Source organism: Salmo trutta, chromosome 15 (genome assembly GCF_901001165.1).
Source record: "Salmo trutta chromosome 15, fSalTru1.1, whole genome shotgun sequence".
NCBI lineage: Eukaryota > Metazoa > Chordata > Actinopteri > Salmoniformes > Salmonidae > Salmo > Salmo trutta.
This window is the reverse complement of record NC_042971.1, coordinates 15,426,645-15,441,291: the sequence shown is the minus strand read 5'-3', so window position 1 is coordinate 15,441,291 and position 14,647 is coordinate 15,426,645. Positions and strand designations below refer to the sequence as shown.

Genomic DNA, 14,647 nt, shown 5'->3' with positions numbered 1-14,647 from the left:
GAACAGTTAATTAAATGGTTACTCGGACTTTCTGCTTTTCACCCCCTATCTACAGTACATGTACATATTACCTCAATCAACCTCGTACCCCAGTATACTGACTTGGTACTGGTTTATAGCCTGTATATTTCCTCGTTATTGTTATTTTATTGTGTTACTATTTTATTTTATCTATTTGTAAATGTTCTTACTTTTTAACTGCATTGTTGGGAAAGGGCTCGTAAGTAAACATTTCAGTTTAAACTCTACACTTGTTGTATTCGGCCACATGTGACAAATACCATTTGATTTGAACAAGTGGCATCATTAACAACATGGCCCCCAGCACCAGTCACAGCAGCCAGTCCAGTACAGAGCAGCACTCGCTGCCCGTAAACGGAGGAGAACGCTTGATGAATGCCCACCACCACCACCACCACGGGAAAAGCACATTTAATGAAATCACTGATGCCAATCTTTCCATCTCTTTTTCGTGTGTTTGTGTGTGTCTGTATGTGTGAGTGTTTAACCAACCCCCCCCCACCACCACCATCGCCTCTCTTACTGGGGGATCAAATTAACCTTTGGGTGTTTTCCTCACGGCCGGCGTAAACACCGAGAGGACTTGGCTGATTTATGTGGACATAGAGAAAGTGTGAAGGAGAGAAAAAAAGAGAGAGAGAGAGAGAGAGAGTGATTGCATTCTTCACATTCTCCTTCCCCCTCACGCATGGAAAGTCCACATCGTTCATTTATCCAGGTAAGAAATGTGCTTCTTCCATCCATTACATCACTCGGGACATATTTAAGGGACAAACTAAAGGCCACTTATCACCTGCTGCCGAGCTAAATGGGCACACAGGCACACACAGTTGGTTCTTGTGACTGATGGTGAGCTCTGGATGGAAGTGGAACCATTGAGAGGCAGGGGTTTGTTGTTAGGGTGAGGCTTTACCTGGGGGGACCCATTGGAGCCCTGCTCTCTGGTCTTCCTGGCTAGTCTTTTCTTTTTCTTGTGCAGTGGTTTGGATTCGAGGATCATCTCCTCCAGCTCAAAGGTGGGGTCGCAGTTGAGCCTCCGCCTCTGGAAGAGGAACAGAAGGCCACAACACAGGATGAACATTTAAAGGGGCAATCTGGGATTCGAAATAGAACACAGCGGTCACCCTGCCACAGTTGTTGGTAAGGAGCTGAGGAAGAAACACAATACAGGATGAAGCTTTTATTCTATAGAGAGAGGACGTCGATTCAATCGATCGACCTTCCCTATCTCTCCTACCTGGCCGGCTGTAGTAACCACAGGGAATTCACTCTATAATCACAACACAGGGAATCAGATACTGTAATTTCCTGTTAGCTTGGTAACCAATGACAGCCTGTAGTGTTGCTGTTATCAGTCTACAGCTGATAGTCCCCTTGAATCAGTGTCCATTCATCATTCAACTCCTCCATGAGCTGTCAGGTTTGAAGCGAGGGTTCACAAGTCAAAGCTCCGCTCCCTGGCACCAAACGATCGGGCGTGGAGGTTGGGACAAGCTTGGCTTGGTTTGGTAAGGTTGTGCAAGGATGGGAGGTAGGTACAAGCTTAGCTTACTGTGCCAACCGAACAGCTCAACCTACTGCGTGACGGCGGATGACGCCACTACCTTGCATGCATCATTTTACCTGCCTGTCACACACCTGCTTCCTAACACCTGAGGAGATGCAGAGGCTGTATGTGTATGTGTGTGTGTGTGTAAGAGGCATGAGCTCTAATGACCCGTAACGGCCTTCTCAGACCAGCAGGGGGGGCCGTGGTGACGCACCTCTCTGTTTGGGGCTGTGGCAACGTCGTGGCAACGTTGGCGTAATGTTGTGGTCTGACTCACGTTGGGGATGAAGCCGGGGGGCAGCTGTTTGTTGAGCACAGCGTCCCAGTTGACATCAGACAGCAGGTCTAGGTCCTGCAGCTCAGCCAGGCAGGACACACGCTGGTGCACGTCAATACACAGCAACTAGTGGAGGAGACGGGAAGAGGAGGAGGAGGAGTAGCAGGAGGGAAAAGAACAAAAGGGGAGGAGAAGAGAACAAGAGGAGAGGGGAGGCGAAGAGGAGGAAGAGCAGGAACACACACACCACACACACACACACACCGCAGGAATGTAGATGAGCGGTGTGGGGGTAGGCCACTTCAGCACTGAGCTTCAGCTTGTCTGTAGTGGAGAATTACCAACACAGAATCTGATCACTTAGCCTTATAGGCTTCCAGTTATAACCTCATGATGACAAAGGATACGGCATACATGGCTTACAAAACTGATCATCCTAGCATGTAATAACAATTAGTCTTTCAAGGAATGTAGGGGTCAAATACAACTCTAGTTCAAGTAAACAAGATCATGGCTCAAAGGTCACCGGTTGTCAATTGCATACAGTATAAAAACAATGCACTATTTATTATTAATTCAGGAAATTTAGGGATGAAATACAAGGTGACCAAGTGTCTGTACCTTTCTGAGCATGGTCTTCATCTCCACAGACCAGGCTATGGGGTAGCTGGGGTTGACCTTGTGGAACATCTGGAGGATCTCATTGGCCGGTGTGCTGGAGCGCATGATATACGGCCTCTGGAGGACCAGGACAGAGCATTATTATCACACAGAGGTCGTCAAGGTTACCGGGTCCTCACACAGAGCTACACACAATAGTCCCTAAAACTGCCTGAAGAGATATGTCTAAATCAGGGTTTCAACTAGACCAGATCAGTCTTATGCTGTGTTACCTCTCTCAGGGGAGAGACAGTTTTCCTGTGTTTGGGATAGATTATGGCTGGGGCTGTGACAGTGATTGATGTGCAGTGCTTTAAGGATGCCAGGGCTGGCTGCCACTGATAGTCCAATCCAGCGGTGCCTGGGGAGAGGGGAGAGGGGGCTTAGGGCCTGGGGAGAGGGAAGAGGGGGCTCAGAGTGCTGCTGTACAGCTTGACCCTGTCATACTAGAGTAGGTACCCAGCAGGGGCTTAGTGGGAGTCCTGCCCCTGCCCTTCCTGTCTTTTCCTCTCCTAACTAAAGATATGCCCTGAGGGTAGTCACAGGCTGGTCCCAGATCTGTTGGTAAAACAGCACAAATAGGACCAAGCTAGGGTAATTACACCTTCATCCTAATGGTGAGGCTGGCTGAGATGGGTATTTTCATGATAATATTAAGGGGTATTTTCATGGATATATTAAGGGATCATCTCAAGGGCAGTCTTGGAGAGAAAGGTGTTGTCACTGTCTCTTCTTTTCTTACTTAAATGGCTATTCTAGGAGCAGTAACAGCATGTATTGTAGGTTTTAGCATGCATTATTTACAGGCTGGGGATGGGCTGTGATGGGCTTTGTTTCTGTACCTGTCCTCGCAGAAGCTCGTATGCAGTGACGCCCAGAGACCACCAGTCCACAGAGAAGGAGTAGCCAGGGTGTATTCCCTCGTGTGGCTGGAACAGCTCGGGGGCTGGGGGGAGGGAGGCACGGACACAATCAGCTGTCATTGCTCATCTAGACTGGACAGTAGTACAAGTTAGTACTGAAAACCAACACTTTTAAATGGAACCAAAAAAGGAACCCATCAAAACTGCTACTGAAATCTCACAAAAAAAACCCGCTATAACCAAGCCCTTCAAAACCCTTCACCAAAAAGGACTCTTCCTTTTTTTATAAATAAATGAATGTTACTGGAGATCCCCAACCTCTGAATACTTGGAATATGAATGTACTTTTTTTCTATTCAATTATACATTATCCTTTATGGCAGTCTTAAATCTGGATCTAAATCCATCCTCTCCTCCTCCCTCCCTCCATCCTCTCCACCCCCTCCATCTCCTCTTCTGTTCCCTGCTGCTTCCTCCGTGTCAGTCCCACTAAACTGATCCATTCGTCATGCCTCTTCATCACGCTGGACGAGACACACCGGTCGGCCAGCACCCGGGTGCAATGAACTCCACATTCGAATCAGTCTGTAATTCTATTAATTTACATCAGATTCCCCCCCCCCCCCCCCCCCCCCCCAGAGCAGAAGGAACAACATTGATCTGATACTGTATGATACGTTATGAACAGGAAATATAAGGAGCATTAGCATCCACATTGAAAGGGAGATGTATTTACTCTGAAACTAGAAGGACACAGTACTGTAGCGTTGAGCTGTGTCATCTCTACATTAGCTCAGTGGTATGAGTGTTGTGTAGCTACTCACCCATGTATGGTTTGGTCCCTGCGATAGACGTGGCTCTTAGATCGTCTTTGACGATGGCAGCGATGTTGAAGTCTGTCAGGTGACAATGTCCTGTAGAACGGAAACGGGAAAGAAAGCTGTATTCGAAATTCTTGATTACAATTTATTTGAAACGAGGTTTATAGGCAGTCTACTTAAGGTAGCATTCAGGCATCAAGCAGCTAAAACTGTCTTTGTGCTGTGCTGGGTGGGGCGCCCGAGTTTATGCACTCGTTAGTAATAGGGCATTCTTTGTGTTTGAACCCACAGTTCACTCACAGTTCATTCATGATGTGGTCACCGTGAGTGAATGATTTGGTTGGGGGTTGGTGTAGCTCCCTAGAGCAGGTCACAGAGGGAATAGCAGCCTCAGTGCCTGCTGCCAAAGTCTAACCTTTCTGTGTGTGGGGTGGACTGAAGCCTTAGCCATGCACACTGAACACCCTTTTTTAGAAGCTGATGAGTGTGTGTGTGTGTGTGTGTGTGTGTGTGTTTAACCAGAAGTTCTCACAACAATAGTAAACAAACAAAAATTTGACCAACTGGGGACATTTTCTTGGTCCCAACTAGGTCTAATGTTATTCTAGGGGGTTTAGGCTTAAGGTTAGAATTGGGGTTAGGGTTAGGGTTAGGAGCGAGGGTTAGTTTTAGGGTTAGGAGCTAGGGTTAGGTTTACGGTTAGGGTTCAGGTTAGGTTTTTGGGTTAAGGTTAGGGTTATGGTAAGAGTACGGTTAGGTTTAGGTTTAGGGAAAATAGGATTTTGAATGGGACTGAATTGTGAGTCCCCAGAAGGTTAGCTGTACAAGACTGTGTGTGTTTTATGCCACAGAGCTAGGATCGCAAAGTTACCGGTAATTTACCAAAGTTACCAGAAACTTCAGTAATTTTGGTAATTAACAGAAAATATATGGCAATCTATCGTAAATTTGGTAACGTATCCTTGAGTAACTTGAAAAAATGACTCAGACAAAGTATACATTGTTTCATATCTGTGTCCATTTTGTCCATTAGTTTCCAGTAGATAGGCCACATGATTCAATAGAAAATAGCCTAATTAATGAAAAAAGCATTATTAATCAACAACGGCCTCATTTTCAATTAACTCTGCAACTCTTTCAGCTATTGACTGTGTTCACAACGGCCACCAGTTTGATGCCAGAACATCGGCATCAAATACATACTGACATAGTAAAATAAAAGTGTGCGAAAAAAATACAAAAGGACATTTCAAGACGAAACCCTCATAAACATTTTGGTTTACTATCCTTGTGGGGACATTTCGCCGGTCCCCGCCGGTCCCCGCTATTTTAGGCTTAGGGGTTAGGTTTAGGCTTAGGGTTAGAGGTTAAGGTTAGATTTAGGGTTAAGGTTAGTGTGCGCACACACATTTGTGTTCATGTGTGTGTCTGTAAAATCACAAGAGAATGACCAAGTATGTCAGTGATGAGAATGAGTTTCACCAGGCTCTCTCATGGATTGTCTCTCTGCTGTGAACCCTACGCAACATTAGGCATGAAAGAGGTGGCCATATATTTTATGGTGCTGCTGGGTCCATGAACTATACCCCTGTCACTGGACCTAACCTGCGGAGGGCAGTGCAGGACCTAAAGCCTTCTGTCACCCTATAGACAGTGTGTTCACTTGTTTATTATTTGTTTACTTGGATCCCCATTAGCTTTTGCAGAAGCATCAGCTACTCTTCCTGGGGTCCACAGAAAATACAAAACGTGACAGGTAACTAAACTCTGATAGACAAGGACAGTCACGCACATTTAAAATATAACGATCTACAAAAAAATGTAACACAAAAAGTATACAAACAATATAAGTAAAATATCATGTGTGTGTTTGTGTGTGTGTCCCCACAGTCCCATGAGATGTTGTTTAATCAATTTTTTTGAACGTAATTTTGCTGTTTGCTTGAGTAATTGGAGACGGAAGCGAGTTTCATGTTATCATGGCTCTGTATAATACTGTGCATTGCCATGATTTCATTTTCGACTTGGGGACTGTGAAGAGACCTGGCAGCATGTCTTGTGGGGTATGTACGGTATGCGTGTCTGAGCTGAATGCTATTTGATTATGCTGACAATCTGGGCATTTTCATCACAGTAATATTTCTCATAAAACCTAGAAGAGAGGCAGTTCATCTCTTGTCATCCCTCAACCAGGAAAGACTGGCATCCATGTTGTTGATGTTAGATCTGTATGTGCAGTTAAGGGCAAGGCATAATGCTCTGTTTTGAGCCAGCTGCAGTTTTGCTAGGTCTTTCTTTGCTGCACTTGACCATATTACCGGACAGTAATCAAGATGGGACAAGACCTGAGCCTGATCAACTAGTACAGTTGATTTTTGTGTCAAACATGTTTTAACAACAGACATACCTCTCCCTATTTTCACAACAGCGTTGTCAATATGACTTGACCACGATTACTGACCATCCAATGTTATACCTCGGAGTTTTAGCTTTGTCAACTTGCTCAATAGTCACACCTTTTATGCACAACTCTAGTTGAGGTTTAGGTCTTGGAGAATGTTTTGAACCAAATACAGTGATTTTAGTTGTAGATGTATTTAAGACCAGCTTATTATTAATCACACAGTCTGGTACTGACAGTAACTCCTTATTTCAAATTTGAATGAGCTCACTGGCTTTGGGTGCTGAAATGTAAAGTGTGGAATCGTCCGCATACATTGTGTGTGTGTGTGTCTATATGTATGTGTGTGTGCTTTGAATGCGTGTGCCTACAAGTGCTTTGTGTATGCTACCGCACGTGGACGCACACGCTTTCTGTCTTTGTCTGTTTTTGTCTGAGAGAGAAAGACACACACAATCACACTAACCTGGGAGGACAGTTCCGGCTGAGTAGCCAAGGAAACTATATCCCTCAGCTCAATGACACACCCTGAGGACATCCCATTAAGTGCGTCTACTGTACCCGTACATGACTTCATTGTTTTGCTGAGATACTAAATGCTATTCTCATCAGAAAGGGCACATGAGGTAAAGATAGGTAAACTCTTCCAGGACTCTGTGCTCTTTGAAAACACTTCATGGGGATGCACTTTTGACCTGTGTTGTTTTTCAAAGTTCAGTGGTAAACTAAAGGTAGAAAAACCCAGGCTGAGCTGGACTCGGCTCCAGTGTAATGACAAATTGTGTTCCAGGAGAGCAGCTCAGTCCTGAGGCTACTGCATTCAGACATCTACTGTAGTTGACAGGCTATGATCAGGGGACGTGTACATGAGCAGGTAATGTCTGGATAAAGAGCACAGGCACAGCATGAGAAAGAAATAACGTTGAAGTTAATAGCATTTCAAGTCCTGAGGGCAAAAGAGACAGGCTCTCTCTCTCTCTCTCTCTCTCAATAGGAGGTTAAACCAGAGAGTGGGAGAAAGAGAGTGTGTGCGCGTGTGTGTGTGCGAGCAAGCATGTGTGTGGAATGGTGTGTCTGTGTGTGCGTGAGTGTGTGTGTACATGTGTGCACGCCTTCGTGTGTGTGTGTGTGTGTGAGAATGTTTGTATGTATGGTTGTGTGTGTGTGTGTGTGTGTGTGCGCGTACATGTGTGTTTGTGTATGCACAGACTATATGTGGCTGCATGATGTTAGCGCCATTGATAAAATCTAAACTTATCTATCATTCATTCAGTGGAGGTCGTTCCTTACACAGCATGGGTGGAAAAACACACCACATAATTTGTGTACAGACATCATTTACGACATAAATCAGATATGATTGGCTGAGCCGTCTTACCGTGTTCGTCCAACAGAATGTTGTCAGGTTTGATGTCTCTGGAAAAGCACACACACACACACACACACACACACACACACACACACACACACACACACACACACACAGAGAGAAAAAGAGCAGCATTAGGTCACTGACCATCTCCATCAACATCACCATGACAATACTGTATTGTTGTTGGACAGAGAACAAAACATCAACAACAAAAAATGTGTCATGTCACGTTACATCCTTAGAACAATATCAGCCTGGAACAAATAAACAAAAACAACACACACAGAAACACACAGTATGTCAAACACAGTTATATCACTAGCAATAATGTCCCAATGTCTTTAAATTGGACTGACAGGAACTGTGCTTTTCCAGCCAAACACTCACTGCATCCCAAATGGGCTGGAGAATCAGGCCCTCGGAATCAGGTTGTGTTCTAAATGACACCCTATCTATCCAAATAGACTGCACCACAGAGCCTTGTCGTCAAAAGTAATGCAGTCTATTTGGATAGATAGGGTGCCATTTAGAACACATCCTAATTCCGAGGGCCTGATTCTCCAGCCCAGTCAGAACAACCTGGTCTCAGAAAATTTTGCATTATTCTGTTCGCAAATCCGTATTCATTTGTGGATGTCCATCACCCATTTTGTAAATGTTATGAATTACAATTTGTATTATATGTTACAAATTTACATAACATACAATATGTTACGAATTTGCAAAAGTACAATGTTACAAATTTGGAAAAATATACAATATGTTATGACTTGCAAAAAAGTTATGGTATGTTACATATTGTAGCTAGGTGGCTAACATTAGCTAGCTCGTTAATGTTAGCTAGGCTAGGGGTTAGGGTTAAGTTTAAGTTTAGGAGTGAGAATTTCTGCCACATCCAACAAACGCCGAAGCCGGTGTAGTACGATTTGATCTTAGTCCTGCATTGACTCTTTGCCTGTTTGATGGTTCGTCGGAGGGCATAGCGGGATTTCTTATAAGCTTCCGGGTTAGAGTCCCGCTCCTTGAAAGCGGCAACTCTACCCTTTAGCTCAGTGCGAATGTTGCCTGTAATCCATGGCTTCTGGTTGGGGTATGTACGTACAGTCACTGTGGGGATGACGTCCTCGATGCACTTACTGATAAAGCCAGTGACTGATGTGTTGTACTCCTTCACGCCATCGGAAGAATCCCAGAACATATTCCAGTCTGTGCTAGCAAAACAGTCCTGTAGTTTAGCATCTGCTTCATCTGACCACTTTCTTTATAGAACGAGTCACTTGTGCTTCCTCCTTTAATTTTTGCTTGTAAGCAGGAATCAGGAGGATAGAGTTATGGTCAGATTTTCCAAATGGAAGACGAGGGAGAGCTTTGTACGCGTCTCTGTGTGTGGAGTAAAGGTGGTCTAGAATTGCTTTCCCTCTGGTTGCAGATTTACATGCTGATAGAAATTAGGTAAAACTGATTTAAGTTTCCCTGCATTAATGTCCCCGGTCACTAGGAGCGCCGCCTCTGGATGAGCATTTTCCTGTTTGCGTGTGGTGGAATACAGCTCATTGAGTGTGGTTTTAGTGCCAGCCTCGGTCTGTGGTGGTATGTAGACAGCTACGAAAAATACAGATGAAAACTCTCTAGGTAAATAGTGTGGTCTACAGCTTATCATGAGATACTCTACCTCAGCCGAGCAAAACCTTGAGACTTCCTTAGATATCGTGCACCAACTATTGTTTACAAATATGCCTAGGCCCCTGCTCCATGTCTTACCAGAGGCTGCTGTTCTGTCCTTCCGATAGAGTGTATAACCCGCCAGCTGTATGTTCTTAATGTCGTCGTTCAGCCTCAACTCGGTGAAACATAAGATATTACAGTTTTTAATGTCCCGTTGGAAGGATATACGTTCTTTCAGTTCATCCCATTTATTTTCCAGCTCTGCTAGGATAAGTAGGGGGAGGAGCAGACTGAGGGGCCAAGAAAAGTGCAAGGAACTTAAGATAGCAGTGGCAGCTGTACAGATATCTCATCCAAAGTGCTTTGACTTCTCAAACATGGCAGAAAGCTATACTATATGATGCCCCATCTCCTTACTAATTCAGCCACTTACTTAGAGTGACAAGAAAAAGTATGTAAACACTTTGGAATTACCTGGATTTCTGCATAAATTGGTCATAAAATTTTATCTGATCTTCATCTAAGTCACAACAATAGACAAACATAGTGTGCCTAAACTAATAACACACAAATTATTGTATTTTTCTTGTCTATATTGAATACATAATTGAAACATTCACAGTGTAGGTTGGAAAATGTATGTGAATCCCTAGGCTAATGACTTCTCCAAAAGCTAATTGAAGTCAGGAGTCAGCTAAACTGGAGTCCAATCAATGAGACGAGATTGGTGATGTTGGTTAGAGCTGCCTTGCCCCATAAAAAGACCCTTACAAAATTTTAGTTTGCTATTCACAAGAAACATTGCCTGATGTGAACCATGCCCCAAACAAAAGAGATCTCAGAAGACCTAAGATTAAGAATTATTGACTTGCATAAAGCTGGAAAGGGTTAGAAAAGTATCTCTAAAAGCCTTGATATGCATCAGTCCACGGTAAGACAAATTGTCTATAAATGGAGAAAGTTCAGCACTGTTGCTACTCTCCCTAGGAGTGGCCATCCTGCAAAGATGACTGCAAGAGCACAGCGCAGAATACTTAATGAGGTTAAGAAGAATCCTAGAGTGTCAGCTAAAGACTATATAAATCTCTATAACATGCTAACATTTCTGTTGATGAGTCTAGACTACCTAAAACACAAAACAAGAATGGTGTTAATGGGAGTACACCACAGAAGAAAACATTGCTGCAAGTCTGACGTTTGCAAAAGTGCACCTGAATTTTCCACAGCGCTACTGGCAAAATATTCTGTGGACAGAAGAAATTACAGTTGAGTTGTTTGGAAGGAACATACAACACTATGTGTGAAGAAAAAGGCACAGCACAGCACACCAACATCAATACCTCATCTCAACTGTAAAGTCTGGTGGAGGGAGCATCATGGTTTGGGGCTGCCACAGGGCCTAGACAGCTTGCTATCACCGACAGAAAAATGAATTCCCAAGTTAATCAAGACATTTTGCAGGAGAATGTTAGGCTATCTGTCCACCAATTGAAACTCAACAGAAGTTGGGTGATGCAACAGGACAATGACCGAAAACACAGAAATAAATCAACAACAGAATGGCTTCAACAGAAGAAAATATGCCTTCTGGAGTGGCCCAGTCAGAGTCCTGACCTCAACCCGATTGAGATGCTGTGGCATGACCTCAAGAGAGCAGTTCACACCAGACACCCCAAGAATATTGCTGAACTAAAACAGTTTTGTAAAGAGGAATGGTCCAAAATTCCTCCTGACCATTGTGCAGGTCTGATCCTCAACTACAGAAAGCATTTGGATGAGGTTATTGCTGCCAAAGGAGGGTCAACCAAAGGAGGGTCAACCAGTTATTAAATCCAAGGGTTCACATACTTTTCCCACCCTGCACTGTGAATGTTTACACGGTGTGTTCAAAGACATGAAAACGTATAATTGTTTGTGTGTTATTAGTTTAAGCAGACTGTGTTTGTCTATTGTTGTGATCTAGACGAAGATCAGATCAAATTTTATGACCAATTTATGCAGAAATCCAGGTATTTCCAAAGGGTTCACAAACTTTTTCTTGCCACTGTAGCTAACTAGCAAGTACACAGCTGGACTCTTTCCCGTTGTGCTGTATAACTGTTCTGGGGAACTACGGTAAGCTTCATAATGTCAAATAATGTGACAGGTGAAATGAGGAACGTGATCTGCTTTATTTCCTAAGGTATTGTACAAGTTGTCTGAAGGTATTTACTTAAAAATTAGCTATAAATATTCACATTTGTTGAAAAACTTCAAAGAAATAGTTCCAACGGTGTTGATGGTATTGAAAAACCATCCCGTGGCTATTTCCAAATACCGCGGGTATATGTTATATACGGTATACCGCACAAGCCTAGTGTGTGTGTAGTTGTGAGCATGCGTGTGTTTCAACCAGCAGGTAGGGCCATGGGAAACCCAGAGCAACCTGAGGAGAGGGACATGTGTGGACCAGACCATCCTTTTTATATGAGAACCGCACAAAGGACAGATCACACAGACTTTACTATGAGCATCAAAGATCAATGATGAAATAGAGAGAGCCACTTCAAAGAACAACCCTACTGTCTTTGTTGTCCATTGTATGAAAATTAAATGTGATGTAGACTTTTCCTCATTTCCCCAGGGAACCCCATCTTTGCCTTAGTTCTCATTCTCATAAAGTTGCCCAAAATTGTCCTTCTCTGTAATGATCAGACACTACTTCATTTTCTAAATGTCCCTTAAAGGACTATGATGGATGACAACGTTGGATAATCATCTCAGTGACAGAATAAAAAGATCTCATGTAAGATACAGTACAAGACACATCATCACATCTGGCCATGTGCGATCTGGGCTTTGGAGATAGCTGACAACATAGTGTACAGTTCTGGATCATAACACTGGATCAATCACTCAGCGGGCTAGCACTTATCAGGAGATCATGTCCGCTAACCATGAGCCTTTGGAGCCTTTCCCAGCCTCATTAGTCCTGACAGCCACATCAGCGGACAGGGTTGATTAGCATATTAAAAGGGTGCCTGCTGCAGCAGGTGGGGCGGGGGTGTCAGTGTACCCAGAGGCGTCAGTGTACCCAGCCCAGGGCCCGGGTTAAAAAGGTCAAATGTGTTGCTCTTAATTAGTTGACATTTCCCTCAAAGGTTGCACGGAGAGGTGTTTTATATTTAAAACCCATGGCAGCCATTATGGAACACCAGACAGGAGCTGCTGCGCCACTCAACTGCCTGCTGATGATTATGGGTGCGACTGTGAGAGCCGGAGCCAGCCGGAGCCATCCACAACGCACCCCTGCTGTCACCCAGACAATGACCTTGGCTGAGATATGGAAACATTGGGGCTTTATCACCTATTCTCTAAAAACCCACCGTTTATTGTTCAGCATTTTCTATTCAGCTGATTCACATGCACCCCGCCTGCGTAATTCTAGGATGAGAGCCCCGACCGCTGTCTGATAAGAATTACCCAGGCAATTACCTTGGCCCTGCTCCTCGTTCATGGACTTTTATTAGTAGAAGACAAAGGGGGGAAAGCTTATTTGTGTTGATAGAATGTGCTGGTGTTCAGACTTAGCCTGGTCCCAGATAAGTTTCCATGAATAAAGCACATACAGATCTGGGACCAGAGAAGTTCAGACTCATATTGTCTCCCTCTCCTTTACTGTTGCTGTCCTGTGTCTGCCCAGTCATTCGAGAAAAATAAAAGGAGAGCCACACACTCTAGGAGCTCACATGCAATTAATAATAACAGACGTTTCGACAAACAATCTGTCCTCCCTGATGAAGACAGCTTGTCTGTCGAAACGGTGGTTATTAGATTATTACATTATTGCATGTGAGCTCCTAGTGTGCGGCTCTCCTTTTCTTTTTCAAGTGTTTCTTTCACCTCTAGATTTCCCAGTCATTCTACCTCCTGGCCGACTGTCACTCCTGGTGTAGCTAGAGGCCAAATCACCTCCACCTTCCCTGGGCGTAGTATTAGCATGGGCCCCACGTTAGCATTTTCCATCTCTTCAGTTGTACAGCACCGCGCTAGGCCCTCGTCTCGCGCTACAAACTCATTAGGAAATGGAATCGTTATATTCCAGCAATTAGAGAGGAGCAACAGATGGACTCGGGCCTGATGTACCCACAGCCAGCTGGCTGGGGGACTATTAAAGGTGTCACGTCAACTGGCGAACAACATTTCTTTTGCCACTTTTAATAGAAGGATTTGTGGAGGTGCTACCAAGAGCTTCATCGGTCCCAAAAAAAGTGCACCTCACTTTCCATTTCTCTCTCTCGCTCTCTCTTCATCGCTCTCTTGCTCTTTTTCTCCCCTTACAGAAAAAAACATGAGGAATCAACGTGTTTTTGGTCTCCATCTCTCAATTTCTCTCTTGCTCGCTCTTGCTCTTTATCTCCATTTTTCTCTCTCATCACTCTCACTCGCTCTCTTTCATCTTTTCTAGAGCTTGCACAGGCAGCGTTTGCAAAGGGTGAGTTGTGAATAGAAAAATTGCTGTACAGTGTATATTCCCATTGATAGACACTATATTGAGTAAAGGAGCATATTTGTCCTTCAAGATCAATGCCCTTCTATGATGTTAGATTAAACAAACTCATCTCCAGCATAGGCCAGCTGATTCCCTATATAGTGCACTAGTTTTGACCAGAACCATATGGGCCCTGGTCCAAAGTAGTGTGTTAGACTATATAGTGAATAGGGTACCATTTGGGACGCGACCTTGTTGGGTTCCCCCGTCCTGAGTGAGGCTCATTGGTGATTCTGCCGAGGCAGCAATGGAAGGGCGGGGTTGAAGGGCAGCGCAACCGATCCGCCTGGCTTTTCTCTCGCTTGACTAGTCCAACAACCTATTACCTGGATCTAATGATCTCATTACACCAGCTATCAGGATGAGAGGAGTAACCAAAACCTGCACCTGGTCACCTGACACCCATCTGATACAGGAAAACAGAGGACAGCCTGGGACAGACCCAAAAGTCCTTCAATGTGCTCCGCCGCACACACAGGTCAGAAGA

The 14,647-nt window shown here is 44.2% G+C and overlaps 1 protein-coding gene across 1 annotated transcript in view; it reads right to left on the bottom strand.

Annotated features, from left to right (window-relative positions):
- The window catches only part of stk32a (serine/threonine kinase 32A), a 67,657-nt gene that overhangs the window by 12,129 nt on the left and 40,881 nt on the right, over positions 1–14,647 (bottom strand). Inside the window, exons 6-11 of the mRNA XM_029690504.1 lie at positions 7,971–8,008; positions 4,195–4,284; positions 3,350–3,453; positions 2,469–2,585; positions 1,848–1,973; positions 935–1,063 (exon numbers count right to left, since the gene is read on the bottom strand). Of these exons, the coding sequence (XP_029546364.1) occupies positions 935–1,063; positions 1,848–1,973; positions 2,469–2,585; positions 3,350–3,453; positions 4,195–4,284; positions 7,971–8,008 (604 nt within the window). The remainder of the gene's footprint in view (positions 1–934; positions 1,064–1,847; positions 1,974–2,468; positions 2,586–3,349; positions 3,454–4,194; positions 4,285–7,970; positions 8,009–14,647) is intronic.